The following is a 27,251-nucleotide window of genomic DNA, read 5'->3' as shown; positions in this document are numbered from 1 at the left end:
GCCCAGCTGGGACAAAACCATTCTGAATACCTAGCTTCAATTTTTCCTCACTTCCCTTTGGGATGTCACTCCTTGTCCTGCTGGCCTTAGCAATAAGTCACCTCTCCATGGGCACAGCTAGCTTGAAGCTAGTTATAACCTGTGATCGGATACCCGCCCCTGTCTTCTCTGGCTCTATCATCCGGGCTCCCTCAGTCCCTCCTCTTCTCTACTCCTTGCAACATCATCACTTCCGCTGCCCTGCACTGGATTCTCTGTGGCTCATCTCTTCTCCCAGGAATCCCAGCCACAGGTGCCTTCTGCCCTCCCACCGCTTTCCTCACTCCAAACTGCAGGAAAATTTTCTGCTGCTCCATACCTAGAAAAAGGGATCTCTCATTAGAAGAGACATCCTGGGCTTCATCTGACAAATCCTCACTCTTAGGGAGATCACAGGGATTTTGAACTTCACTTCACTGCAGCCAAACAAGTGTCTCCTACAATCAGATAACGCCATCCTAGGAAGCTATTGTTTCTCATTGATGGGGGGAGAGGGTGGGAAACCTGTTAATTAATGTCTGACAATACTGAATTGCTGGCAAAGCATTAGTTCCAAAAGACTGCAAGAGCTTCTGCGAAGAACAAAGCCAAACAGCGCCAGGCTCACAACAGGCCTGCCGTTAGAGACAAAAAGAAGAATAAGACCGAGACACCGAGAAGAGATGTTTCATTTGTATTAATGACCAAAGTTCATGGCAAACACAGAACAGGCTACACGCACCCCCGAGAGACGACTTTCCTGCCCACAGTTACAGAGAGATGCAGACAGGGCAGTCCCATCTGCTCAGCCCTGATCCCCAAATTAAAGTCACCCACGCTACGCATCCCTCTCCCACCCAGTCGTGTCACCTCCCCTAACAGCCAGCGTCATCGACCCTTTGTTCGTTTGGACTCTTTCTTGGACACTAATGATGAGGAAGTAAAAATGAAACCATGGAGAGGATTGTAGACTTCCCAAATGGGGTGTGTCTATTCCCCCCCAGCCCTCCCCATCCTCCCTCCAACAAACACCTCCCTGCCCCATCTCTTTCCTCCCCATCTCCCCTCCCTCCCCCAAAACAAATAGGATGGCTTCACTGGTCAATTCTTTACATTCACAAACAAAGCAAGCAGAGGAACTCCCCATCATCGGTCGCAAAGCTTCACTGGTGCTGTCAGTCCAAACCGCCACCGTCCTGGCCTCTCTACCTGGAGGCTTCTTCCTTGAGCTCCTTGTTTTTCCGCACTTCTTCCGCATGTTTGTCCTGGGGAGAGGTGGAAGAGGGCCCTGTTAGCGTGCTGGGCTTCAGGACTCAAGGATGGGCAGTGACAAGGGGACTACGGAGGCGTTTGACTGAGAAGCAAGGGCAGAAAGAGTGTGGTGGCCCAGGTTCCTCCCTGGCGTAACAACACCAAAGCCACCAGTGTCATATCGGGGGTGTGATTATTAAGGTCTGCAATGGTGCCCAGACACAGATAGTCCTTGGCCCCACTCTAGAAAGGCAGAGCCGATCTGACAAGACCACACTAAGTGTCCCAGAGACTGCCGTGAATGTAGGGCATGTCCGCATTGCATTTAAAAACCCATGGCTGGCCCATGCCAGCTGATTCAGGTGTGCGGAGATCAGGTTCCAAGACTGTTTAATTGCAGTGTAGCCATCCAGGCTTGTACTGAAGGCTGGGCTCTAGGAGCCTGCAAGGTGGGAGGGTCCCAGAGTTCAGGCTGCAGCCTGAGACAAAACATCTACACAGCAATTAAACAGCCCTGCAAGCCCGCATCGGCTGGCATGGGCCAGCCATGGGTTTCTCATTGCATTGTAGGCATGCTCTTAGATTGGTCTTCTCTGTCTCACTCTCTTGGTCTCTGATAGAAGGTGAAGGTTGCAGAAGGTGTTTGGAGGAGGCTAGTGAGGAGGGGAGTTGGTGGAGGAGTAGGACCTGTTTCACCAGCGTTGGAATGGATTTATTTATATACCTTCCAGGAGACATAAGAGGCCTACTAATGGTCAACAGGTTTGGCCCACGGGGGAGTGTGTATGCCAAGGCCTGCACGCTGGGTTGTACCAAAGTGCTGTCCTCTGTGGATGGCGCCCAGAGGGGGCACTGTAACCCAGGAGGCAGGGGAACTGCATATAGGGGAGCCCAAGGCACTGGGTTTAGGAGACAAGAGATGAAACTGAGGAAATGAACTTTAGAATGAGCCAGTTCCCAGGCCCTGGAATCTCCCTAGGAAAGGGCTGGGCACCGCTTTGCTCGGGTCCTTACAAACTGGCCTGGACAAAGCAGTGGGCAAGATTCTAAGGAGGGACCCGTGGTGAGGGTGCTCGTCTGAGCCTTGGGAGACCTGAGTTCAAATCCCTGCTCTGCTCCAGCTGCTCTGTGCCTCAGTTCCCCCATCTGGACAATGGGGCTCATTGCACTGCCCTGCTGCCCACAGGGAAAGGCAGTAAAGACTGTGATGTGCTCAGATATGGGGCCATCGAAGTACCTTAAACCGAGACATAGACTAGGCTGGATTGGTGGCTGGGGGACAGCCAAGAGGGAGATTCAGTGGGCGTGCCTCCGTGCGAGACGGAAACGGGGGTCAGCAGCTGCCCTTGTGAGCTAGCCGACAAGCCCAGATGTTTGTCTGTCCGCCTGGCCTGGTCTCTGACTCCTGTCTGGAACCGCCTGGCTGTCCCCAAGGGTCACCCTGCTCTGCCAGCCCGTTCTGAGCCCAAAGCCTTTCAGAGAGGCGCTGGAGAGAGGGATGGGAACCGCCATTTGGAGAGCCCCATCCCAGTGGTGGGTTTCTGGGCATGGAGTCTCCCTCCTGGGAAGGAAAGGAGAGTGATGGTGGGGTTACCAAGGACCCCTCCCTTTCCACAGGGACAAGGGCAATTACTTAACACCAGCCCAAGTCAGATTAACAGCCAGGCAGGCGGTGGAGGGAAATGATCATCACTGAACAAAGGCAGCTGCCTTCACCGGCCCTCTACAGCGCAGACCCCGAAATCTGTGCTACCGTAGTGACAGGAGTCAGGATCCCAGGCATCTCCCCCCCAACACCCCAATTCCTGCCCCAGTCCGTGATTATCTTGCTGCTACCCAGCAGCTGGAGGTACTGATTGGGCCCAATGAGTCACGTGATGCAGCCCCCCACAAAAAACACACCCCATAACCAGCAGCTGGAGCTGGCTCCCTTGCAATTAAGAATAAAGCTGCCAAGATTAAAGAGAGCTTGGGGAGCAGGGGACGGCCTGGAGAGGGAGGGGGGCAATGCACTGGGCTGGGTCTCCTGAGAGCAGGATTTACTTCCCAGTTCTGCCACAGACTTGGCCTCAAGCAAATCATCCCAGGCCAGCTTTGGAAAGGGGGTTAGGTATTGCCTGGCAGAGCAGAACAAGGCCCAGCCCCTGGGTGACCTGTTGTCTAGCAGAACTTTCAGCCCTGATCTCAGGGCCCCGGGGGATCGTTACGCCCCTAAAAAGGGGATTTTCTGAAGCAGGCCAGCCAGGAGTGAAATGCAGAGGAGCGGGCGGGAAGAGGTAGGGGCTGAGCTGCTGTGCCTGGCAGATGGGCCAAAGGTAGCCACCTCCGGGTGGGATCCTCATCTGTGAACTCTCTCCCGAAGTCAGATGCCTGAGCAGGTTGACAGCATAGATAGGGGCCCTAGCAGCCGAAAATCCACCCCTCCTCTGCCTGTCTCCCGCTCACACGCTCGGCCTGCATTTCCCTGAGTGGCTGTCCTTCATGCGGGTCATTCCCACCTTATCTCTGGGCGGCCTGGCTATGGCCCTCCTACTGCGGGGTCTGACGGGTACCCGGTCTCAGGCCTGGTGGACCAGGTGCTGCTGGCGAGCCAGGCAGGCCCTTGCCTCCTCCGGGAATCCCGCTCTGGGGCTGCAGTAGGCCCCTGTCTCCTCCAGGAATCCCGCTCCAGGGCTGCAGCCCGAGCTAGGTCTCTGAGCAGCTCATTAGCTGCAGGGTAGCACTTTGAAACTTCGGCACCCGGGGGGACGGGGTGGTTAGGCGGGCCCTGAGCTGTAGCTCTGACGTCAGTGGCACCGGTTTGATGGACTCGAGCGCCCATCTGCCTGTTTCGGTACCTACATCCCTTTAAAAATCTGGCCTGTCATTGCTTTCGGCCTCAGTGTCCCCTTCTGTCCAATAACCTTGCCTCTGTCTTTACAGTCTGAATAGACAGGGCCTGCCTCGTATTAAGTGTTTGTGCCGCACAAATGGGGCCTTGATCTTGGCTCCTCTGGGTGCTGCGGAGATATAACAACAATACGGGACACCCCGGGTGCATCGATGGCCTCTTGCCCTGCCTTTTCCTCACAGCCCCGGGTCCGGCGGCCCGTACTCACCTTCTCCTGCAGGCGTTCCAGCATGGCGGCTAAGTGGGCCTCCCGGTTCTCCTTGTTGGACTCCATCTTCTGCGTCAGCTTCTCCTTGGCCGCCTTGATGAAGTTGTTGTTCTCCTCGATGGCTTTCTGGATGACTTCCCGCCCGTGCTCCCGCTTCTCTGCCAGGTGCTTCAGGAGCTCCGCTTCCTGGTACTGCATCCACAAAGCAAACAGGACAAGCCGGCTGAGCGCCGGGCGAGAGCCACGCAGAGTCCCGGGCCCGCTGGGGGCAGCGAGGTGCCTGAGTCACGAGTGGAACCAGCTGTTCAGCTTGTGATACATAACCCCTGCTCCACCCCAGCCATAGCTGCTGCCTAGGAGATTGAGGCCCACAGCATCAAAGGTATTTAGGCACCTAACTCCCTAGTGGTTTGAGCATTGGCCTGCTAAATCCAGGGTTGTGAGTTCAATCCTTGAGGGGGCCACTTAAGGATCTGGGGCAAAAATTGGTTCTGCTAGTGAAGGCAGGAGGCTGGACTTGATGACCTTTCAAGGTCCCTTCCAGTTCTAGGAGATTGGTATATTGCTAATTATTATTATTATATTATTATTATAAGTACTTTCGAGGATCTTGGCCTAGTTCTTTAGCTCAAGCTACGGAGAGTCAGGCTCTTAGCTCTGACGGTTCAAAGCCCAGTGATGGCCAAGGAGCCAGTGATTCCACAAGCCCATGCAATGTGCTAATGTGTTTTCCTGCCTTCAGCTTTTCTCTACAGCCCAGTTCTCAGGTTGGCCCATTCCAAGCGATGGGGGGAGCTTGCAGTTTTGGCTAGAAAGAATCAGTGCAAATTCTTCCCCCTGCCACTGCCCCCAATCCTGGTACACCCATGGGGCCCCGCTGGATTCAGTGGCGTCACCGAGGGGTGCCGAGGGCAGAGCTTGGCATGGAGTTAAGCCTGCAAAGGGAGATTCAATCCGCTGCCCAGCAGAGCTCCTGGGGGCTGGGTCAGTGGCGGGTAGGATTGCCAACTTGGTAATATTTAAAAACCGGACACTCCTGCCGGAACCACCCCTGCCCCACCACTTCCTCCTGAGGCCCCACCCCTGCCCTGCCTATTCCCCCCCGAAAGCCCTGCTACTGCCCCGCCTCTTCCCGAGGCCCCACCCCCATCCACTCCTCTTCCTCCTCTCCCTGTTGCTTGCTGCTTTTTCCCTCCCCCAGGGATTCTTCTGCAGAGCCAGGGCTGGGAGCTGCAGCCGCCCAACGCAAGTAGGAGGTGGCCCCAGCTGAGTAGGGGCTGGCACAGGTGATGACTTGGCTGCCTCCCCACCTCCCCCGCCTGCAGTAACCGGACTTTGAGTGTCTGGTCAGTAGAGCTGACTGGACACTGTCAGGTCCTCTTTTCGACCAGACTCCAGTCGAAAACTTGGCACATGGCCACCGTAATGGTGGGGGATGCTGAAGTCTGATCAATAATTCACATGCCGACAAACCACATGAGGTAGCCAGGTGGCAAACGCCCACTCAGGGATGCCTGCCCAGGCTGGAGGAGTGCCCTCAGCAGAGCGGCCTTGGAGATGGTGGAAGGTGCTTGGCCATGGCTTTGCGCGGAGCCTGCCCTTTCCATCCTATCGGCTGGGCCGTCCGGAGGAGGATGCAGGGCCGGGCGTCTTGAGTCTTCACCCTGTGAGCTCACTGCATTAAACTGCTTCTCCGTAGACCTCTCAGATACTTCCCAGAATCCTCTGCACCTGTTCCCACGCCATGACGCACCAGGGCCCCAATGTGCTACGTTTCCCCGTGGGTGTCTCCAGCCACATGCAGCGTGAGCCCTTGGGGCCCATCTGCCTACCTTCCGCCGCTCCTCAGCCGCCTCCAGCTTCTTCTGGATCTCCTCCAGGGAGGGGTCGCGTCGCCGGGGCAGGGAGGCGTTGAACTCAGGGATCCCGTCGAAGGACGGCGGCTTTAGGATCACCTCGAAGGACTGGCCTGAGGTGCGCTTGTTCAGCTCGATGACTTCCATGTCCGAAATTACGCACCAGGTGAGATCTACGGTGTCTGCTGGGAGAGTGAGCGAGCAAAGGAGGAGTTACCGCTTGCACACTCATACTGCCCCATGCAGCCAAGCACACCCGATCGCACACTCGACCCCCCACCTGCTTGTATACTCACACAGCCCCCTGCAGCCACTCACACCTGCTCGCACACGCACACTGCCACCTGCTCACACACTCACCCTCCACAGCTACTCACACCCACTCACACACTCACTCTGCCCCATGCAGCCAAGCACACCCACTCATACACTCGTATACTCACACTGCCCCCTGCAGCCACTCACACCCGCTTACACACTCACATGGCCCCCTGCAGCCACTCACACCTGCTCACACACTCACACAGCCCCCTGCAGCCACTCACACACTCATTCTCCACAGTATCAGAGGGGTAGCCGTGTTAGTCTGGTTCTGTAAAAGCAGCAAAGAATCCTGTGGCACCTTATAGACTAACAGTCGTTTTGGAGCATGAGCTTTTGTGGGTGAATACCCACTTCGTCAGATGCATCTGACAAAGTGGGTATTCACCCACGAAAGCTCATGCTCCAAAACGTCTGTCTATAAGGTGCCACAGGATTCTTTGCTGCTTTCACTCTCCACAGCTACTCACACCCACTTGCACACTCAGACTGCCCCCTGCAGCCACTCATACCTGCTCACACACTCACACTGCCCCTTGCAGCCACTCACACCTGCTCACACACTCATCCTCCAGTGCTACTCACACCTGCTCACATATTCACACAGCCCCCTGCAGCCACTCACATACTCACCCTCCACAACTACTCACATCCGCTTGCACACTCATACTGCCCCCTGCAGCCACTCACACCTGCTCACACACACACCCTCCACAGCTACTCACACACACACACTGCCTCCTGCAGCCACTCACACCTGCTCACACACTCGACTCCCCACACCTGCTTGTATATTCACACTGCCCCCTGCAGCCACTCACACCTGCTCACACACTCACACTGCCCCCGAAACCATTCACATGCTCACTCTCCACAGCTACTCACACCCACTTTCACACTCACACTGCCCCCTGCAGCCACTCACACCTGCTCACACACTCACACTGCCCCCTGAAACCACTCACATGCTCACTCTCCACAGCTACTCACACCCACTTTCACACTCACACTGCCCCCTGCAGCCACTCACACCTGCTCACACACTCACCCTCCTCAGCTACTCACACCCACTCACACACATACTTGCCCACTCACACCCCTGCAGCTACTCTCACCCACTCACCCACTCACAGCCCCCCTGCAGCCACTTAGTCACACCTGCTTACACTCACCCACTCACATGCACATCCACTTGCACACTCACCCCAGCTACTCACACTCTGCCCCCACCGCCATGCAGTTGCACTGGCTCACACACTCACACCCACTTGCACACTCCCACTCAACCCCTCTGCAGCTACACACACATCCCCCACAGCCATGCACATCTTCTTGCATACTCACACCCACTTGCACATTCACAGTCTGCCACCCTTAGCCACTCACTCACACTCAGTTCCCCACCAGCCGCTCACACTCACATCCGCTCATGCTTAACCCTCCGCCATCCGCTCACACCAACACACACATACTCAGTCCCCCAGCAGCCATTCACGCCTTCAATTCCCCTGTATTAACACACACACACGCTCACATACATGCTCACGCATCCTGCATTCACTCACTCAGGTTCACACTCCTCCTGGTTTACTCACTCCCCATTCACCACTCTTTTTCTCAGGCATTCTCCCACGCTTCCCCCAGCATTCACACACATGCCCCCTTGCACCAACGGTCACTCATCCATTTCCTCACCCCTTATCTTCTCATTCTTGCTCACACGCCCGCTCGTCTCAGGCTCCATCACCCACTCTGAGCTGACCCCCCAGCCCCGTGCCAGTCCATTGTTCAAAGCACAAAACACAGCAGGTTTTATGGCTTGTCCGTGGCAAGGAACCTGCGGCTGGAATGGCTTACAATGGGCAGTGTGAACTCAGAGCGGGCCTGGCTGGGAGTACCAGGAGAGTGCTTAGCCTGCCAGGATACAGGCAATGCCCCTGCTGAGACATGGCCCTTCATGGGCCAGGTTCAGCTTAGAGCAGATAGAAGTGAATCGTGGATTATTTGGGGGGGGGGTGCGTCTGGAGGCTGAACGGAAAAATCGAGGGAAAAAACTTGGTTTGGTTCCAACTGAAGCTGAATTATTTTGGTTTTTCTTGCTGAAATGAAGAACAGGAAAAAAATAATTGAGTCACACAAAGTGTTAAGTTTGACCCAAAATGAAATGAGTTTTCTTTTGTTTCAGGTGTTTTTTGGGGGAGGTGTTTTTCATCTCTCTCTCTCTCTCTCTCTCTATCTCATTAGCTAAATAACAAACCATTCCAACCTTTCAGAAAAGCTTTTTCCCCCCACTTTTTTTCTGGCAGAAACTATTTGCTGAATCCAACCCAAATTCACTAGCAGTTTTGTTGACCTAAAAATGTATTTTTGGTGAATTTGCTGTGAATCTCACAGTGGCTAAGGGAGTGATGTCCCATTCCGGGGACTGATCCCTCTGGAGAATAACAGCCTACTACTGCTATTTGCCACACACACAAAAAATGCGCCCAGCTCTGGAAGTTGTGGTGAATCACAACCTCAACATGTGTCAGCAGCGCGATGCTGTTGCCAAAAAAGCAAATGCAATTTTAAGTTGTATTAACAGAGGCATAACATGCAAATCACGGGCGGTGATAGTACTGCTCTACTCAGCGCTGGTCAGGCCTCAGCTGGAGAACTGGGTCCACTTTTGGTCACAAAGGGTGGAGAGACACTGGAAAGGATCCAGAGGCTAGCGACAAAGATGATCAAAGGGACAGAAGGCAAGGCATGTGAGCAAAGGCTGAAGGAACTGGGTATGTTTAGTTTGGAAAAGAGGAGATTGCGGGGGGGACATGATAGCTGTCTTCAAATACTAGAAAGGCTGCCGTAGAAAAGCTGGAGAAAAGCTGTTCTCTCTTGCCACAGAGGGCAGGGCAAGAGGCAATGGGGTCAAACGCCAGCATAGCAGATTTAGATTAAATCTCAGGAAAAACGTCCTCACTCTCAGAACAGCAGGACAATGGAGCACACACCTGGGGAGGTTGTGGAAACTCCTTCGCTGGAGATTTTCAGAAGGAGGCTGGGAAAGCATCTGTCTGGGATGGTTTAGACACAACAAATCCTGCGTCTTGGCAGGGGATTACACTCAATGACCCTAGCAGTCCCTTCTAGCCCTGTGGTTCTATGACTCTGTGCTTTGGAAATAGAAGATGAAACCATGCAGGCTACGATGCAGCCAAGAACCCAGTTTTCAGTATGAGCCAATCCTCGTGGTAATCCGGAGAGCCAGGCTCTCTGCCGCTTGAGAGCAGCGCCTTCCAGAGTGACCTAACACTGCGTGCCAACACAAGGACAGGAGGTTTAGGGGTCGCGGCTACTGGGGGGGGAGCCGGCCACTCCGAGGGCGGTGATGCCCAATTCCTGCAGATCCTTGCTGTCGAGCATGACTGGGTCTGCCGACGCAAGTCACCTGGAATGACCCATCTAGTTGTGGCTTCCCTGAAATCAGTCTGTGGAAATGCCCACTGTCTGCGCCTTGCATTTCTGACTCCCCTGCCGGTGGGAGCTGGAGCCAACATTATTATCCTCTAGTATCAGCAGAGCGCCTGCAGGGAGCACAGTGCTATAGGAAATCATATGCCCTGCCTCTAGATCCTAACAATACAAATAAGATGAAGGGAGACTCGAGGAAGTTAGCTGCTGTCAGACAGGAAGAGACCAATGGGCTACTTGTTCTGGTAACTTGTCTTTGACAATGGCCAATGCTTCATGCTTTTGACGCAGTGAAATTCCTTTGTACCTGAGGGAAGGGAAGGTGAATTTCTTCCTGATCCCATGTGGTGATCCGTCTGTACCAGGAAGCATGAGGGTGGATGGCCCTGATCATTGTTATCCTAGCCAGAGGCTGTTCTTCATCATGTAAATGCCCAGTGGATTTTTTTAAAACTGTGCTAAGCTAATAGCAATTAGCGAGAGTGGGCTCTGTAGGCTAATTATGTACCAAGAAAGAAAGGCGTCTGAGGAAATAACAGCAGATCCGACTAATATCACTGATGTTAGTAATACACTGGCTAAAGGGGTGATGTCCCATTCCAGGCGCTGGCCTGCCTAGAGGATAACAACCTCCTACTGCTACCAGCTCATGGAGTCTCTCCCTTAGCTGAAGCGGCTTTTGGAGCAGAAGGTGTGGGATTCAATCATCGCCCTGATCCAGGGTGTGGGTTGTGATGAGCCAGTGTGCTTTCCAGATGAGCTCAGTCTAGTTGATCTCCTGCCTCTGCTCTCGTTATTAAGGGATTTCCCAGCTGTTCCCATGAGAGTCTAGTGAATTCCTCTGGTGCTCAATGTTGTGGTGTAATCCTCCCTGCTGCCAGCAGGTGGCTCTCACCAGCTGCATGGCCCCAACCAGGTGTGGATCCTTCTGGGTCAGCAGGTGTGAACCTCGCCCTCGGGGCCCTTCCTGACCCAGACTGATGTTTGCTGTGTGGGACCCAGCCATGCAGGGTTCCAGGACAGGGGGGGACCCCAGCTGTTTCCCCCACAGCAGACTGATCCCCCAACACCTCCCCGTCTCCTAACAGTAGCAAGCGTTGTGGGTGAGTAACCTACCTTCGTATTTATACGGTGGTTTGTTCAAGGGGTCAGCCAAAAAGCAGGAGCAGAACAAGGACATGAGGGGGAGCTCCTTCATCTTCTCTTTGTACGCTGTGAAAACACCATTGGGAGAGTCAGTCTCCACAGCTCTGGCTGATGGCCAAAGACTTCTGCCTGCTCTGAGTCGCCCCGCACCGAAAGGCAGCCTCCTCTGGGATGGAGCAGCTGCGGCTCGCTCATGCGTAGCAGCTCTGCGGGGCAGTGAGGAAGTTTGCCGGGAAGGCCCCCAGAGCCAAACGCTCCTTGTCTGTCTCAAGGGGATGAACAAGTCCATCTGAGGGCAGGGATTCCAAACCCACCCCTCCAAGCCCTCCCCTCCAGCAGTAAAATCGGGGGGATGGTGGCTGAGACAGGTCATGTGCTGCTGAGTTTGGTAAACTTCTTTTATACCAACCGCTCCTCACTTTTCACACCACTTGCCACGGCGATCACACCTGTTAGCCACTGGATCTACAGGCAGGCAAGTGTTGCTCTCCCAGGAGAAACTGAGGCACAGCATGGACCAGGAACAGAGCCCCAGGAAGCCAGCACCCTACTCACTAGGCTGCCCTGCATCCTGTTGGAGTTGTAGCAGCAGGGCTGGGTCTGCTGAGCTCTGCTGGGGTGCACCCCAGAATCAGGGGAAGCTGTGACCTGATCCCAGAGTGGTGGCAGTGGTGGGGAAAGGAGGAGGTGGGAGAGCAAAGCGGCATGCCTGGCATGTTCGACTGCGTTGCAACACCCAGCCCTCCCCGCTGCAGCCCCCTAGGACACGCTGGGAGGCGTGGGCATTGCCCATGGGGGCGCCCATCCAGGTGGGTATGCTCTGGACAGGAGGTTAGGCCCATCTCTATCTGGGTCACCTCCTGCATCTTCTGAGCTGCAGGGGCCAATTTAACCAGGTGACTCTCCCAGGGAACTCAAAGGAACAGGGGCAGGACCAATTCTGGGCACCTGCCGGGGCTAGGGATGCCTCATCCCCCCACCCTGCCCTGCACATGGCTGATGGAGACGAAGCCCACTGCCGTCCCACAGGAAAGGGGTCAGGGCTAGACGTCAGCTGCTAGCAGGTGGAGCGAGGTGCCACGGGTTGGGGGTATCTCACAGAGCATCCGTACCGGCCAGAGTCATGGTGCTTGGGTTCCTTCTGCAGGCTGGGAATCAAGTGTGGCCAGAAGCTTTATCGGGGCCTGGAGGAGCAAAGAGACAAGATGGTTAGCACTCAGCAGGGCTCCTGTTAGCCCTTTGGGGGAGGCGCTCCAGGCAAGCAGGGTACGCACGCACACACAAACACACACACACAACCACGCAAGCCAGGACATAAGCACCCTTATGAACACAGGTCCCGTGCATTGCCACTCATAGGTACATAATACCCGCACATGATCCATGGACACACAATCACACGCGGTCACACCCATCTGGACAAAATAGACACTGACACACAAGCACACACAAACCCCTCAGCCCTGACTTGCAGCCCCTGCTATTCCAGTCCTGGCGCCCCACATCCTGCTGTGCCAGTGCCCCTCAGTCCTGATGTGCAGCTTGTCAGGCTATGCCAGTCCCCACCGCCTCTCCTTTCGCTGATGCACCTGACACGTGCCCTGCCCCCATCACACTGGCCGAGCTGTGTGTGGGAAGCCCAGCACTGGCATAACAGGGGCCACTATAGGCCAGGCTTGAGGAGCATCAGCAGAGCTGGGGAGGGGGGCAATCAGGACAATGCAAACGGTTCTTTTGGAAACCAAACAAAACAAAGGAAAGAAAAAAATGGCCACTGGAGCAGACAAAGCCTCTTTTCTTCCCTCCCTGCAGCAAAGGAGCCGCTGAAACAGGGCGCAGGTCCCACAGCCAGAGCATTACAGAATGCCCAGCGCCGGGCGGCGACCACACGCGTTCAGCACAGCAGGGCCTATACGGGTTTGGGGGTCACACATTCCAGCTTCACTGCCCCCCTGCTTGATAACAGTTCTTCCAGGTAGGGGTGCAAAGCCAGGCCCCTTGTCCATTGTCCTACCCAGCACGCATCCCTGCAGGATCACAGCGCCATGGGTGACAATGGACCAGAGAGTCTAATACTCATGTCTTAGCTAACGATCCTTGGTGAGATTTAGCCATCACACAAAGGATCCCTCAGACCAGTGCCCGAGAGCTGGGAGCCTGGCCTGGAAAGACCCACTCGATTACTGGGGCATATGCCTCTGAAGTCATGTACCAGTGAAGTCATTTCTCCTACAGGTCCTAGGGGCACAGAAGGACTCTCCTGGCCTTTCAGCCCTGTGTGCGTGGCCCACGAATCCCCGCCACATTACACAGCTGGTGCCTCTTGTGTTTGGAATCAGCACTCTTTCAGACCCCAATTTCTTTTCCTTGTGATACACCAGGAAGTGGCCCAATTAGTTCCCAAGGCCAAGAGACCCCCCCTGGGGGTGAATTGACTCAGACCCTAAAAGGAAAAGGGGATTGATAATGGGACATGCTGATGACGCTGCCTGAACCCGTCTGCCCAGGTTCTGTGGTGAAAAGGGATGTAAACGAGCCTCCATCGATAGCCCGAGGTAGAAACAGATGCACAGACAGAGCCCAGCTACCACAGGCATTGTGCAGTAACGGTCCAACCCTCTGCACCTTGCAGTTGTGACACTGTGTTGTATGGGGCCATGACTCTACTAAATAACCCAGTACGCAGCCCTTTCCAGCTCTTTGCAAAGGTGGGTAAGTAGTATTATCACATTACAGATGGGGAAACTGAGGCACCGGGCGCTGACCTGATGTGCCAAAGGTCCCACACAGTCAGGGGTAGAGCTAGGAGTTAAGCTGAGGTCCCCTGTGTCCTATCCCCACTTTTCCTACAGGCTGCTTTATCACTGGTTGCACATTTTTCCTCAAAACAGTTTTCTGTCAGAAAATGCCATTTTGATTCACCTGAAATTGTTTGTGAAATCGTATCGATTTTGACAGCCTTTTGTTTTAAAAACACGACCTGTCCTGTTTTGGAAATGTTGCTGAAGCCCATTCTGACCTTTTTAGAATGGAAAGTTTTGCTTTTTTGTTTGGAAATGGCTTTGTGTCTCGAAATTTGCTTTAATTTATATTTTGAAAAAGAATAAATTAAAAAGGGTCAAAACTGAAACAAAATGTTTGAAATGTGCAGGAGACGAGATGGTTTGATTGACTAGAGTTTAAACAAAACTTCGGAATTTTGTTGTGTGAACATTTTCAATCTTTTGTCCTGATTCAGGCTGAAGTGTCTGTTTTTTCAGTATTGCAGTGGTCTTCACAGAAAGGACGTCTGATTTCTGACAAGCTCTGAGGTGCCTCACAGCACAAACTAACAATACTTGGTCCCTCTCCCCGCTTATGTAACATGCTGCACTGACAAACTGGGCATCATGTCCCGGTCTGATAAAAGATAGCAGCCTACTACCTCTACCTGCTATTGGAGTTACTCCCTTAGCTTGGTTGGTAGAGGCCTGTCCTGAAGTTCAAGCCCATCTGATGACCCCAGTCTAGGATTTTGGCCCCCTTCCCCAGCACTGGTGCTTTCCCTAACCCCTAGTCTGTGACTGTGGATTGGATCCTACAGGTTGTCTCTGCACAGGGGTTGCTTAAGCAGGCATGGCAAAGGTTGGAAAGAAGTGGTATGATTTCCCACCAAGAGCCTCACCCCAGAGCTCTTTAGATCAACTCTTTTCATTTTCAAAGCAAACACTTTCATACCTTTCTCCACCCTGCACATCAAAACAATCAGTGGCTGCAGCATCACACAAGCAACCCTACAATGACAAACCAGCATGGAAAGCTCAGCCCTCACGAACAACCCTCTGATAAATAAATCTGCAAGGGCTACTCAGTAGATGACCCTACAATAATAACCCAGCAGGTGCAGCTCACCACTCATGAGCAGCCATACCACAATAAATCAGCGTGAGCAACTGTCATGGAGTCACCGGGCGATGCTCTGGAACTGCTCCCCACCAAGCCAGTCAGGACTTTGGGGAGCCTCCTCTCCCTTGGAGCAGACTTGTTCAGGGCAAGCTCACACAGCTTCACCTCCTGGGTCTCTCCTTGGAGCATTCAGCATCCTCTGCCCCTCCGTGCGCTTCCCACAGCGAGTCCACCCCAGCGGGGTCCTGGGGAAGCCACCGGGTTCTGCACCCCCACTTTGCAGTCAGACGTGACTCTCAGCCAGCCAGTAAAACAGAGGTTTATTCAATGACAGGAACAGGGTCTAAAACAGAGCTTGTAGATACAGCGAACCGGACCCCTCGGCTGGGTCCATTCTGGGGGGCAGTGAGCCAGACCCCCAGGTCTGCCCTCCACCCTCGACCCCAGCCAGCTCCAGACTCACAACCCCTCCCAGCCCCTCCTCTCTCCTCAGCCCCTTTCCCGGGCCAGGAGGTCACCTGATCCCTTTGTCTCCAACACCCTCAGCTGGCACCTTTGCAGAGGAGGGGCCCAGGCCATCAGTTGCTAGGAGACAGAGTGCCAGGCATTTAGGTGCACTGGCCATTGCTCTGCTAGATACTTAAGAACTGCCATGGGGACACTGAGGCACCAACACAGTATTCAGAGAAAACATTAAGAACTTTCCCAGTTCGTCACATCTCTCCCCCCTTCGAGACCGAACTGAGCGAGGTCACTCCAGCCAGTGACCTGGGGAAGTTCGAACCCACCAAGGTTCCCATGGATGCCCCAGCATCTCTCCCATTCCTTGGTGTGAGTTACACCAGGACAGTCCAGTCTTACGCCCTCCCTTAGGTCGGGTGTGCTTGATGGCACTTGCAGGCCGCATGTGGGAAGGTTTATGCAGCCCACACCCTTTGCCACCCCAGTAATCCTGGGGTTCAAGCTGGGATTGGGTCTTTTCCCAGCCCTCTGGTCTGTGATTCGGGCTCCCTTGGTTAAGAGCCCCCATCTTGGCCTTTGCCAGCTCTGGGCTTGGGCAGCTGCTTCCCACTTTGTGGCCCAGACACAACACTTCTGCCATCCCCCCTTGCACTTTCCAGCTTTTACCGTCAGTCCCACCTCCTTGAGGCAGCCCAGCCCCCTCTTTACCTGGGACACCTGTTCCTCCCAGGTCTGGCTAAAGATGCACATGTTATCAGTGTCTGCCAGGGCCAAGTTCTCCATCCCTCTCAGCTTGTCTAGAATCTCCCCAGGCCTAGGCATGGGGTCGGCATCGGACACTGTGATGGCTTTAAGCTTCTGATAGCCCCCATAAAACCAGATCATCCTGTCTCGCTTGGGGATCAGCCCCACGGGTGAGGCCCATGGGCTGTAAAATGGCTGGATCCTAGCTAAAGCCAGCATGTACCTGACCTCTCTCTCCAGGTTCTGGGCTGCTTTCCCAGTGACTCTGAATGGGGAACACCTGATGGGGAGATTGTCTCCCACCTCAGGGAAGAGATCCCCCAGGGGGTCTTCCCCCTTCTTCATCCAATCCTCCCTCTTCAGGTTCAGGGGTCCCCTCACTCTCCTCCCATCCAGCAGCTCGAAAGGGAAGAACCCTGTGGATTCCTGGGGCACCACCAGCTGCCTCCCGATTCCCCCTAGTTCTACTTCCCCTTGGGGAGCCCATTCCCGGTACAGGAATCCCTTCTCCGGCAGGACTCTGTCCCTGCAGCCTTCCCCAAGGAGGTTTGCAGCGCTGTGACCAGCAAGTTCTCTCAGCTTCTCCAAGGAGGGATCCTTCTGCAGCTCGGTCTGGGATTCAGCGGCTAGGGCAGGGAGTGGGACCTGCTCCCTCTCGCTGGCTGGGCCTGGGGTCACAGCCCCCCTGAGCCCTGTCCCTGGTAGCTCCCTCCCGGCTGTGTAATCACTTCCCAGCAGCACGTCTGGACCAGGCAAACCTGTTTGGCAGCTGACCTGCCCTGCCTGGGTGTCCCCCCACTCAGCTGGGGTCTCAGCTCCCCCCGTGCTCAGCGCTGCCCTTGCTGTCCCAGTGGGGGCAGGCAGCGAGCTCTCTGCTCTGGTCACAGCATCAGAGCCAGCGTGAGCCCCCTCTCCGGTGTGCAGGGGGGCGGGGAGCATTTCTCCCTCCCACTCAGCCCTAGGGGGCTGGTTATAGGTAGGCAGGTATCCTGAGCCCAGCAGCCCCTCCCCCATGCCAGCCAGGTTATTTGCATTTTCACTGACCATTTCCATCCTAGCCAATTGGTTCCCTGGATTTGAATTCAAACCCTCGGCCGTTACAGGAGCGGGGCCTGGATCCTGTCCCATGGGGAGACAGTCACCCCCCAACAGGGCCTCCCAGCCGATATCCTGGAGAACCCCAACTACCAGCCAGCCCGACCCCTCCTGGGTCTGCACAGGGATCTGGGCCATAGGCAGGGCGAGGGGCTTCACCCCAGGGAACTTCACCCAGGTCCCACAGTCCCTCAGCATCCGGGGCTGCACCACCACAGTTCTCTCTGTCCCAGGGTCTCGCCCCTGCAGGCGTGTTTCCCCACTGACCCCTGGGCAGCCCCCTATGTCTCTCTGCTCCACCATCACCAGTCCACGCTGCTGCTGCTTCTCCTGCAGCTTTTCCTCAGGCTCTTGCTTTCTCTCACGGTCCTCTCGCTCTCTCGGGCTCTGCTCCCATCCCATCCGTCTCCAATCTCCTGATGGGGAACCCAATCGTGAAGACCCTCGTCTGATTGGGGACCAGACTCCCGGGGATGCCTGGCTGATGCTCCAGCTGCTCTCAGATCCTCTTGTAGCCCCATCTGGGCCAGGAATCTGCTCCTCAGAGCGGTGCTTCTCCTTCAACTGCACGATTAACTGTGCCTTGGTGAATTTCCCCATGCGTAACCCTCTCTTTGTGCACAGGATCACAATGTCCTTCTCAAGGAGATGGTGATAGGCCATCACTTCACCGTTCCCAAGTGGCTCTGGACTCACAGGCCTGTGTGCTCTTGGCTCCCCCATGGTTTCCAGGAAGAACCCCGGGTGTGCCAGCCCTTCTCGTGATCACCACCTCTTTGCCAGGGTTGAGCTGCAGACTCCTCCGCCCCTGGGACTGCTCCTGCAATCCCCCGGGGAACCCTGCTACTGCAAAGATCCTTCTCTCTCCCAAGGTCGAGCGGCAAGCTCTTCCGCCCCTGAGACTGCTCTCTGCAGTCCTCAGGGGGACCCTGTTACTCCAACAGTCCTTCTCGCTGGTCACACACTCCCAGAGGTTAACCGCCCCCTGAAACCATCCCTCTCTGAGCCTTCAGCATGCCTGGTCCTCATTATCCCTCCTTTGTTTTGCTGCTCCCCAGTCACTTACTGCAAGCAGCGCCATTCACGGGGTGCAGTACGTCCCGCCGCTGCCACCAGTTGTCACGGAGTCACCGGGCGATGCTCTGGAACTGCTCCCCACCAAGCCAGTCAGGACTTTGGGGAGCCTCCTCTCCCTTGGAGCAGACTTGTTCAGGGCAAGAAGCTCACACAGCTTCACCTCCTGGGTCTCTCCTTGGAGCATTCAGCATCCTCTGCCCCTCCGTGCGCTTCCCACAGCGAGTCCACCCCAGCGGGGTCCTGGGGAAGCCACCGGGTTCTGCATCCCCACTTTGCAGTCAGACGTGACTCTCAGCCAGCCAGTAACACAGAGGTTTATTCGATGACAGGAACAGGGTCTAAAACAGAGCTTGTAGATACAGCGAACCGGACCCCTCGGCTGGGTCCATTCTGGGGGGCAGTGAGCCAGACCCCCTATATCTGCCCTCCACCCTCGACCCCAGCCAGCTCCAGACTCACAACCCCTCCCAGCCCCTCCTCTCTCCTCAGCCCCTTTCCCGGGCCAGGAGGTCACCTGATCCCTTTGTCTCCAACACCCTCAGCTGGCACCTTTGCAGAGGAGGGGCCCAGGCCATCAGTTGCTAAGAAACAGAGTGCCAGGCATTTAGGTGCACTGGCCATTGCTCTGCTAGATACTTAAGAACTGCCATGGGGACACTGAGGCACCAACACAGTATTCAGAGAAAACATTAAGAACTTTCCCAGTTCGTCACAGCAACCCAATAGCAAACCAGTGTGTGGAGTCCAACATTCGCAAGCAACCCTACAACAACAAAGCAGGGTGCAAAAGCACAGCAGGAGGGACTAGCTTTCCCCAAGGGAAATAGGTTTTGGTGTTGATTGGCAACAGAAAGAGGGTTTTCAGCTATGAAAAATGCCTCCTCCCTCTTCTGCCTGGAGCCGTTACACTCAAGATCAGCCGCTTACCCAGCTCAGCCCAAGGTGGAGTATGATCTCCGGGGGGCAGTTCTATCTGTCGCCTGGGGTCTCCAGCAGGGCAGACAAGTCCTGTCTGGCCTTTAATCTGAGTTCTCACACTGAGCAGATCTCCACAACAGCTGCTTCTTAGCTGCCCGGCTCTGAGCTGTGACCCGCCCACTCCCCGTGGCAGGCCGGGCTGGCAGAATGGGATGTGTCCTGTACTATCCCTGCCCGGGCACAGTGGATAAAATCAGGCACTGGCCTCTCTTTGAATGGAACAGAGCTGGAAAAGGTGCCACAATTAAAATTCTTCCCAGTGGCCCTGGTTCATTCCACAGCGCACAGGCCTTTATTCATCTACTTATCCCGCTGCCCTGCTCTCCCCAGCTCCGGCTGGTCTCTGACTCCAAATTGGGGGGTGTTGGACTAGCACGTAGCCCTGCTGCAGATCCTTTAGAGGAGCTCAAAGCCCCTTGGATAGAATCAGCCCAGGGAGGTGGGGAAAGCATTTCAGCACCATCGTACACATAAGGGAAACTGAGGCACGGAGCAGTGACGGGTGGATTTTCAATGTTAACCCAACGCCGTTCCCATTGAGGTCAGTCGTAAACATCCCACTGGCTGCAACGATAAAACGCCCATTGACTTCTGTGGGAGCGGCGCTCGGCCAAGGCTGAGCATCGCTGGAAAGCCCCCGCCATGGCTAAGGAGTGGGGCCAGGACTTGAATTCCAAAGGAGGGTGCCCCATGGCTGTTTATGAAAAGCCCCCACTCAGCAGCCTGGCACACGCCGTTCCACCCAAGACAGGGCAGTGCAGCCAGCGGTCCCTTCCATGACTGACCAGGTGAGACCAGGTGGGAGGGAGGCGCTAGGCAGCACAGGCTGTGAATCAGCTGGAAGGCAGAGAAAACCACATGGTCTGTCTGTGTCCAGCAGCCTCCATACAGAATCCCCATCAGAATCATTCCAGCCCATTCCCGTGTCTCTCTCTCTCTCCCAGGGGACGCCCAGGCTGTTTGGGCCGGGACAGCACCAGCGCCCCCCAGTACAGGCCTCCCACACTCGGGGCTGGTGCAGCTGCCAAGTGCAGGGTGGAGAAAGGGTGGCTCGCTTGGACACATGGCCAGGGAAGAGCCTTTCGGGGTCAGGATGCTGCCCCCTGCTGGAGCGTCTCACCAGAATCCGTTCAGGGCACGTGGTGGGCACCGGGGTGCTGCTCCGTTTAGCCAGCTGAGGTCTCAGCAGCCGGCCCGGTGCACTCCACGCCTGGCAAACGCCAGCTGCCTTCCTTCGGGTGCAGTGTCATTGAGTTCAGGCACACGAGGGCTGTCAAGGGCTCCACCTGGGAGGACCCGACTAAGGGATTGAAGTGCTGCCGTGATCCAGAGCAGCCGAATGCCAAAGGGCAGCCAGACCATGGGACCACCGACCCCTGAGCTAAAGCCCCGGTGGCTGGGCACCTGCTGTCTCCCCCTCGTGGTAGGCGATTGCTAAAGGCAGTGCCGCAGATCCATAGCCGCTTCCCCCATTCTAGCCCGTCCCTAGGTGTCAACATGCATTTCTCTGCCTAGCTAAGCAAGCCCTTCCGGGGTGTTGGGTTTGACGCAGGAATCTCTGGGGGAGGGAGAGAACAGGCTGGATAAGATGAGTGTAAATGGTCCCTTCCGGCTGTGGATTCTAGGCTCGGGGTTCCGTCCCTACCTCTGCCACTGACTCTGCTCTGCCACATTGGGCAGGCTGCGTGCCTCAGTTTACCCAGCTCTGAAAAGGACGTAATGATCGTTACTTACCCAGAAGGGAGGCTAATAATAGATTGAATCTTATAGATCTGCAGCTCCTTGGGGCAGGGCTAGACCATATGCTTGTAAAGCATCCCACATACTGAGGGCCAAGGCTTGCTGAGCTCTCTAGGCACTATCCAGGCAGGCTAACGACAGTGTATCGTCAGCTAGCGTCTTTTGTGCGAAGTTCCCAAAGTGCTTTGCAAAGTAGGGTAAAGCTCCCCACCATCGTTGTTACAAATGGGGAAACTAAGGCAGGGAGCTGTTAAGACTCTGGTGCCAGCTTACACAGAAAGGCCATGGCAGAGGCAGGGCCAGGAGCCCCACCCTTCACCTTGCCAGGGCCAGGGCCGGACAAGACTTTCATAATAAGGACTAACTCAACCCCTAAGAGACAATCAAAGCCAGGGCTTGGCCCAGGCTCGGTGAAAGGTCCAGCAAGGTCTACAAGCTCTGCCTGAGTTCCCAGCAAGACTGGCTCAGTGGCTGGCTACTGAAATTCTGCGGACGGAGTGAAGCCCTTGACCAAGCCCTGGCTGGGATGATTTAGTGGGATTGGTCCTGCTTTGAGCAGGGGGTTGGACTAGATACCTTCCGAGGTCCCTTCCAACCCTGAGATTCTATGACTCTAACCTGCTTTCCAAGAGCTGTCAAGCCAGGGATGGGCAGGCAATGCAATGCCCAGCCAGGTCTGCTGTGCCCTATTGAACTGACCTGTTCCAATGTGTGCGAGCAGGGTACCGGGGAGCGGCAGAGAAGTGCTGAGCCTCCTGCAGCGCATGGGAGCATGGAGGGGGCTGGTGCGAATGGCCTGGAGCCTGGCCCAACAGCAGGCAGGGGTGTGCTGCATTTGACAACCCTTGTGTGTGTGTGTTTGTGGGGGCAGGAGTGGGCTGCAGAGGAGAAATCCATTGCAGTGGGTCGGATAGGGGGGTCAGGTGAGGTGCCTCTGAGGGGATGGGTCTGTTGATGGAGGATGGGGTGTCAGTCGCTGGGTGGGGAAGTTGCAGGAGAGATGAGGGGCTGCAGATACATGTGGGCATTGCTCCAGGATGTTAGCGGTTAAAGCAGCGTCCTCGGTGCCACCCTCCTCTTGGCATGCAACATGCAGTAGCTAAGGTCACTGAGCTGGGATTGGCACAGGGTTGGGACTGGCCCAGGGCCCCCGGTGGAGCCAGCTGTGGGCCCCTGGGTACCTCCTGGCACCCAGAACCGGCTCTAAGAACCAGCAGGTCCTGGGTCAACACTGTGCCACATAAACAAGCCCCGAAGTGGAGTGAAAGAGGCACCCAAACAATGGGCACTGCCTCGTGCCAGGCCCAGGGAGCTGGCCGTGACCTGGCGTGCTGACAATAGATGGATTGTTTCCTCTAGCTGAGGAATGGCTGGGTTTGGAGCGGTGGCAGAATCACTGGGCAGCTTACCAAGCCCCATCTGATCCCGCCCCTCGCCTGGGTCTGGGGCAGCACCTACCAGGCAGGTCCAGAAGCAGGGCCCAGATGGGGACAACTTTCCTCTTGAATAGCGAGGTACGGCCAGGAGGTGACAGGCTCAGAGGGAGAGGTTTTGAGCAGTGGCCTGTTGGGATGACGAGAGAACACAGCAGGCAGGGGGCTAAGAACCTGCCTGCCAGATGCCAGCTGTTACCTGGGGAAGCAGCAGAACCCAAGCGGATCTGCCTCAGCAAATCTCCAGGAGTCACCCAGCCTCCTTGCTATGGAGCCTGGGTTGGGGTGAGGGGCTGTGGTGGTTTGGGGGGAAGGGAGGTCTCAGAGGAAGGGGTTTCCTCCCTGTTGCGAGGGCTCCTATCTTCCTCAGCCTTGTGGGTAGTAAGTCCCGGTCACTAAGGGCCCTGCACATTGTCAGAGTGATAGGAATAGGAAATGACAGTAACCCTGCTGGCCACGCTGGGCTGGCTTCTAGCCAGGGCCCATTAATGCCCAGAGATAGAGGATAAATGAGGTCACCTCTGTGCATCTCAGAGCAGGCCTGCAGCTGCCCCGCCCCCCGCTATCCCAGTCCTGGAATATCCCATTCCTCACACAGCCCTGACCAGGTCCTCACTCCTGACCTGCAGCCCCTTGGCTATCCCAGTCCTGGGCTCTCCACACAGCTCCACTGAGGCATCTCAATCCTGACCTGCAGCCCCTCCACCCCCCGCTCTCCCTGTCCTGAGATCCCCCGCCTGAAGCTCCTCAGTCCTAGCCTGCAGTACCCCTTGCTATCCCAGTCCCCTCATCCCTGCTGAGGGGTCTGGATCCTGAGCCACAGATAAGCGCTATCGACCCTCCATATCGCTCAGATCCCCATCGCCTTGACTCAGGGGAAGCCCAATGGCCCAGAGCAATAGAGACCTATTCACATCCCAGCAGGAGGAGAGTTTACTAAACTGTTCTTTGATCCTCTGGGATTGGAGATCACAGAGGGCCCTGGGGCCACCGTCACCACATCTGGCCCTCTCGCTCTCCCATCGGAAACCACAAGTGCATTAAAAACCAATGGATTGTCATAGCCTACAATGGCAGGTGAGGCAGTGGGGCCCACACCTGACTCATCCAAGGTTCTTTGGGGGGAAGGGCCCTCTCTTTTGGAAGCACCTGGCCTCTCTCCATGGAAACCCCTCTTTAAAACTCTGTTATTTGCTGGACAGCCAGGGCTTAGCAAAGAGCGCTCCTATCCGGGGATGTCACACTCACCGGGATAGGCTGGGCCACATGGGAAGGGGGTTAATGGCGGGGAGCGGTTTGTGCTGGTGTCTGAACACCAAACATGTGTCACTGCTGGATTGAATCCTACTGCTATTGCGACAGGTACTCTGGACTAACCTAGACTAGCGAAATAGGTCAGAAGTCATTAACCCATTGTTCCCTCAACTCCCCAGCACCAAGCTAAGCCACATGCTGTGGCAGCGTGGACTTCACAGTTACCAGATCTACTGCCCCCCAACCCAGCCTGCTGCCTTTTCAGCTAAGGGGGAATTTCCCCCGCTGCAGCAGTGCGTAGCCTGATCCCATGGGTGGCTGTTGCCACTAGAGGCCGACATAGTTACAAGACGCGGGAGGGGCTCTGACATGCCATGCAGCGTGGGGACAGCCTGGCCAAGCATGCATGGCCCGGCCACCTGGATTGCAACCCCTCTGCTCCGATTGAAACGCACATTCCTCAGCTGCTAATGAAGAAGTGTGCTACAGGGGCCGCGGGCTAGCCCTTCTGCAGGCCTGACTGAAGTGAATGCTTGAAACAATTCCTCCCAGGCTCCAGTGGATGTTTGCCCATCTCTCAGCATTGCCACATGAATCTGCACATTGTATTTCTTTACTCAAGAGAGGCTAAGAACTGGGATAGCCGGGGGGCTGCAGGTCAGGAGTGAGGGGCATGGACAGGGCTGTGTGGGGAGCCCAGGGCTGGGATAGCCGGGGAACTGCAGGTCAGGAGTGAGGGGCACCAGCATCCTGGCTGGAAACAGCCCGAGGGCCAGGCAGGCTGCGGGGCAGGGAGCCCATCAGGACTGTGGAAGCAGGAGCTAGAGGTTAAAACAAGCCCACTGATGACTTCCCTTTAGTTCTGCTGTGAGTGCTGCTGTTTGCTAGACAGAGGCAGCAGCTGCCCTGCATAATGCCAGATGAGCTCATCTGGGCTGAACAATGAGGCGCCCGTGTGTCTGGCAGGGCAGGTGCGATTTGCCTGCACAGCCCTCCCAGGCGGGGAAACCTCCACCCTCCCAGGGCTGGTTCAGCTTTTAAAAGCTCGATGCATTTCTGGGCCCTCCAGCTGCTGCCCAGTTCTTCTCTCGCTCACCTGCCCCTCCCCCATCTGAAATAAATATTTAAAGACATCACAAGGAAAGAACGTTTCCTGCCTCCATCAATAAAGCAGACTCCCCCCACCCCGCTTTCCAGCACTGATAGCACTCACCCCCCAACCCCTGGCGGCTTCCTCACGTCTCACTGCTTTTGTGCCTGCTGTTCCCATCTAGCAAGGCAGGAGAAGCCTCTTTGGAATGTTTCGACTCCGGGACGTCCCACTTGGGAACCCCCGGGCCAGACCCCTACAATCCTGCCCCACCTCAGCTGGCTTTCAGGTGAGGCTGCCCCCAAAGGCGACATCCTCGGGGCATGTTCCGGAACAGGGAGTGACCTTAACTGACCCCACTCGGGGCTAATGGAGTTTTCCGCCCAAAGGTTGGGTGGGATGCGTGGACAGAGAGGCAGGGATTAGCAGCCCTCCTCTCTGCCAGATGGGAAGTGGGATCAGACAGACCCAACTGTGCTCTGGGTACAGCCGGCGAGCCTTGAACTCAGCGGGCCTGATCCCGATCCCATGTACACTGACTACCCCATGTGAACTCACTTCAGTGGGGCTACCCTTTATTTACACCAACTGGAGATCAGAATCAGGCCCAATGCATCTATTGCGGGGTTGAGAAGGAAAGAAAGACAGAGAGAGATAAAACCCCATGCAATCCAGGTTATGGCTAGCCAGATTAGTATGAAAGAAAACATCAAACACAGAGGATCCTGCCCCAGAGTAAAGACTGGCATACACTTGTGACAGGAGAACCAACCAATGCATTTAGATTTGGACTCACTGCACTTTCTTCCCTGCAACCCCAGCTGAGCAAAGGCAGCCCTGCTCTAAGCACAGAAGAGCTCTGGGATGATGATGAGGTGGAGGAAGGAGCTGGCGCCCAGCTGTTGAGCTGGAGCTGGGCGTCTCTCTCTTGGAGTGGTCCAGTGGCTACCGCTCCTGGATGTGGCTACCTCACCTGCACGCTGCTACAGGCACCGGAGCCTGCGCCTCCCCAAGAAGCAAAGCAAAGTGGGCCCTCCCAAGGGATGAGAGCGAGCCAGCAAGTGGGAGACAGACAGACAAAGAGGGAGCCTGCAGCTGGTCCAGCCAGCTGGACGCACCCAGTGATGGGGAGCCACTCTGCATGGGGGGATCGTGGCACTTTCAGACCCAGCCCGGGCTTTTCGGAGACACGGACTAGAAAGACGGCAAACGGTGCCAATGGGTTTTGTAAACCCCCCTCGCTCCACTTCCCCCATGGGATTGTCCTGCTAACCCAATGCCAGGCACAACCCACCTGGGATCCCAGGGTTCAATCCCCCCAAAGCAACAGACCCCCAGGCTGGCCTCCCTCCCTGAGTTCCTCGCTGCTTCCCCTTCCTTTGCCACTTACCCCCAGCACCTGCTCTGGCTGTCGCTCGCTCCTGGTGCTGCTAAGGGCTCCTGCCAGCATCAGCCCTGCTTGCCAGGCTCTCACCATGACATCACCTCCTAGCCAGCTGATTGGCCGAGCCCAGGGCCGCTGCTGATTGGGCCGCCTCTTGTCAGGGAAGCAGGGATTGCCTGAGTAAATCCTTGCAGGCCAGGTACCCAGAGGATGATGTCACACAAAGAAGCTATTTTCAGCTGGGGGAGAGCAAAGCTGGCTGGAGGGATCCAGGGAGCTTTGGAGAACCCTATTAATGGACATTACAGGGATGCCCAAATGCACCAGCCAGGATCCTGCCCGCACTGTGCCACGTAATGAACTCGCACCTACAGGGAGACACTAGGGTGACCAGACAGCAAGTGAAAAATCGGGACGGGGGTGGAGGGTAATAGGAGCCTATATAAGAAAAAGACCCAAAAATCGGGACTGTCCCTATAAAATCAGGACATCTAGTCACCCTAGGAGACATGAACCTGCCCTGAAGAGACTCCAATGTCCATTAAACAAACAAAGAGACAGAGGATGAAAAATCAGCCACGTCTCACTCAGTCCGTCATACACCCAACAGCAGGGTCAGATTCTCAGCTGGTTTAATTCCCTTGCTGCCCTCAGGGGAATGAGGCCTCCAGGGAATCTGACCCATACACAGTGGAAAAGCCTATTTTGTCTAGGCTAGTTTTAAAAGTCTGAAACAACAAACCTTCCCCGCTATCCTACAGCCCCTACCACATCTCCCCAGGTGTTTTTCCTGCTGCTCAAGGTTAATTGTCCTTTTCTGAATTTCACCCCAGCCCTCCTAGTTATACCCTCCATTCTCCATTATAAATCATTATTATTATTTGCATACCTGTAGCACTAGGAGCTTGCCCATTGCGCTAGGTGCTGTACTAACACAGGACAAAAAGACAGTTATTCCCCACAGTG

The 27,251-nt window shown here is 55.6% G+C and overlaps 1 protein-coding gene across 3 annotated transcripts; it reads right to left on the bottom strand.

The window, feature by feature from the left end:
- Positions 1-1,071: 1,071 nt before the first annotated feature.
- On the bottom strand, positions 1,072-26,375 carry STMN4 (stathmin 4). Of its 3 annotated transcripts, none has more exons than XM_030555125.1 (6): positions 26,292-26,375; positions 12,256-12,327; positions 11,114-11,209; positions 6,200-6,408; positions 4,368-4,559; positions 1,072-1,283 (listed from the first exon to the last, which is right to left on the bottom strand). In XM_030555125.1, the coding sequence occupies exons 2-6, from the start codon at positions 12,266-12,268 to the stop codon at positions 1,224-1,226; spliced, it is 570 nt and encodes a 189-aa protein (XP_030410985.1). In that variant the 5' UTR covers positions 12,269-12,327; positions 26,292-26,375; the 3' UTR covers positions 1,072-1,223. The 3 variants fall into 3 exon arrangements, with proteins under 3 accessions (XP_030410985.1, XP_030410987.1, XP_030410986.1); XM_030555127.1 differs by having other exon boundaries at positions 6,200-6,405; XM_030555126.1 differs by lacking the exon at positions 26,292-26,375 and adding an exon at positions 19,334-19,352.
- Positions 26,376-27,251: the final 876 nt, after the last annotated feature.

Source organism: Gopherus evgoodei, chromosome 3 (assembly GCF_007399415.2).
Source record: "Gopherus evgoodei ecotype Sinaloan lineage chromosome 3, rGopEvg1_v1.p, whole genome shotgun sequence".
In the NCBI taxonomy this organism is placed as follows: Eukaryota; Metazoa; Chordata; order Testudines; family Testudinidae; genus Gopherus; species Gopherus evgoodei.
Note: the sequence above shows the minus strand (reverse complement) of the source record. Positions and strands in the feature narration are given on the sequence as shown.

What these genes read in the sequence shown, in the direction of transcription:
- STMN4 (XM_030555125.1), bottom strand. An exon ending in ACCACCGTATAAATACGAAG is followed by an intron (nt 6,409 to 11,113) that starts GTAGGTTACTCA and finishes TCACTCTCCCAG; the next exon opens with CAGACACCGTAGATCTCACC. An exon ending in CGGCTGAGGAGCGGCGGAAG is followed by an intron (nt 4,560 to 6,199) that starts GTAGGCAGATGG and finishes TTGTGGATGCAG; the next exon opens with TACCAGGAAGCGGAGCTCCT.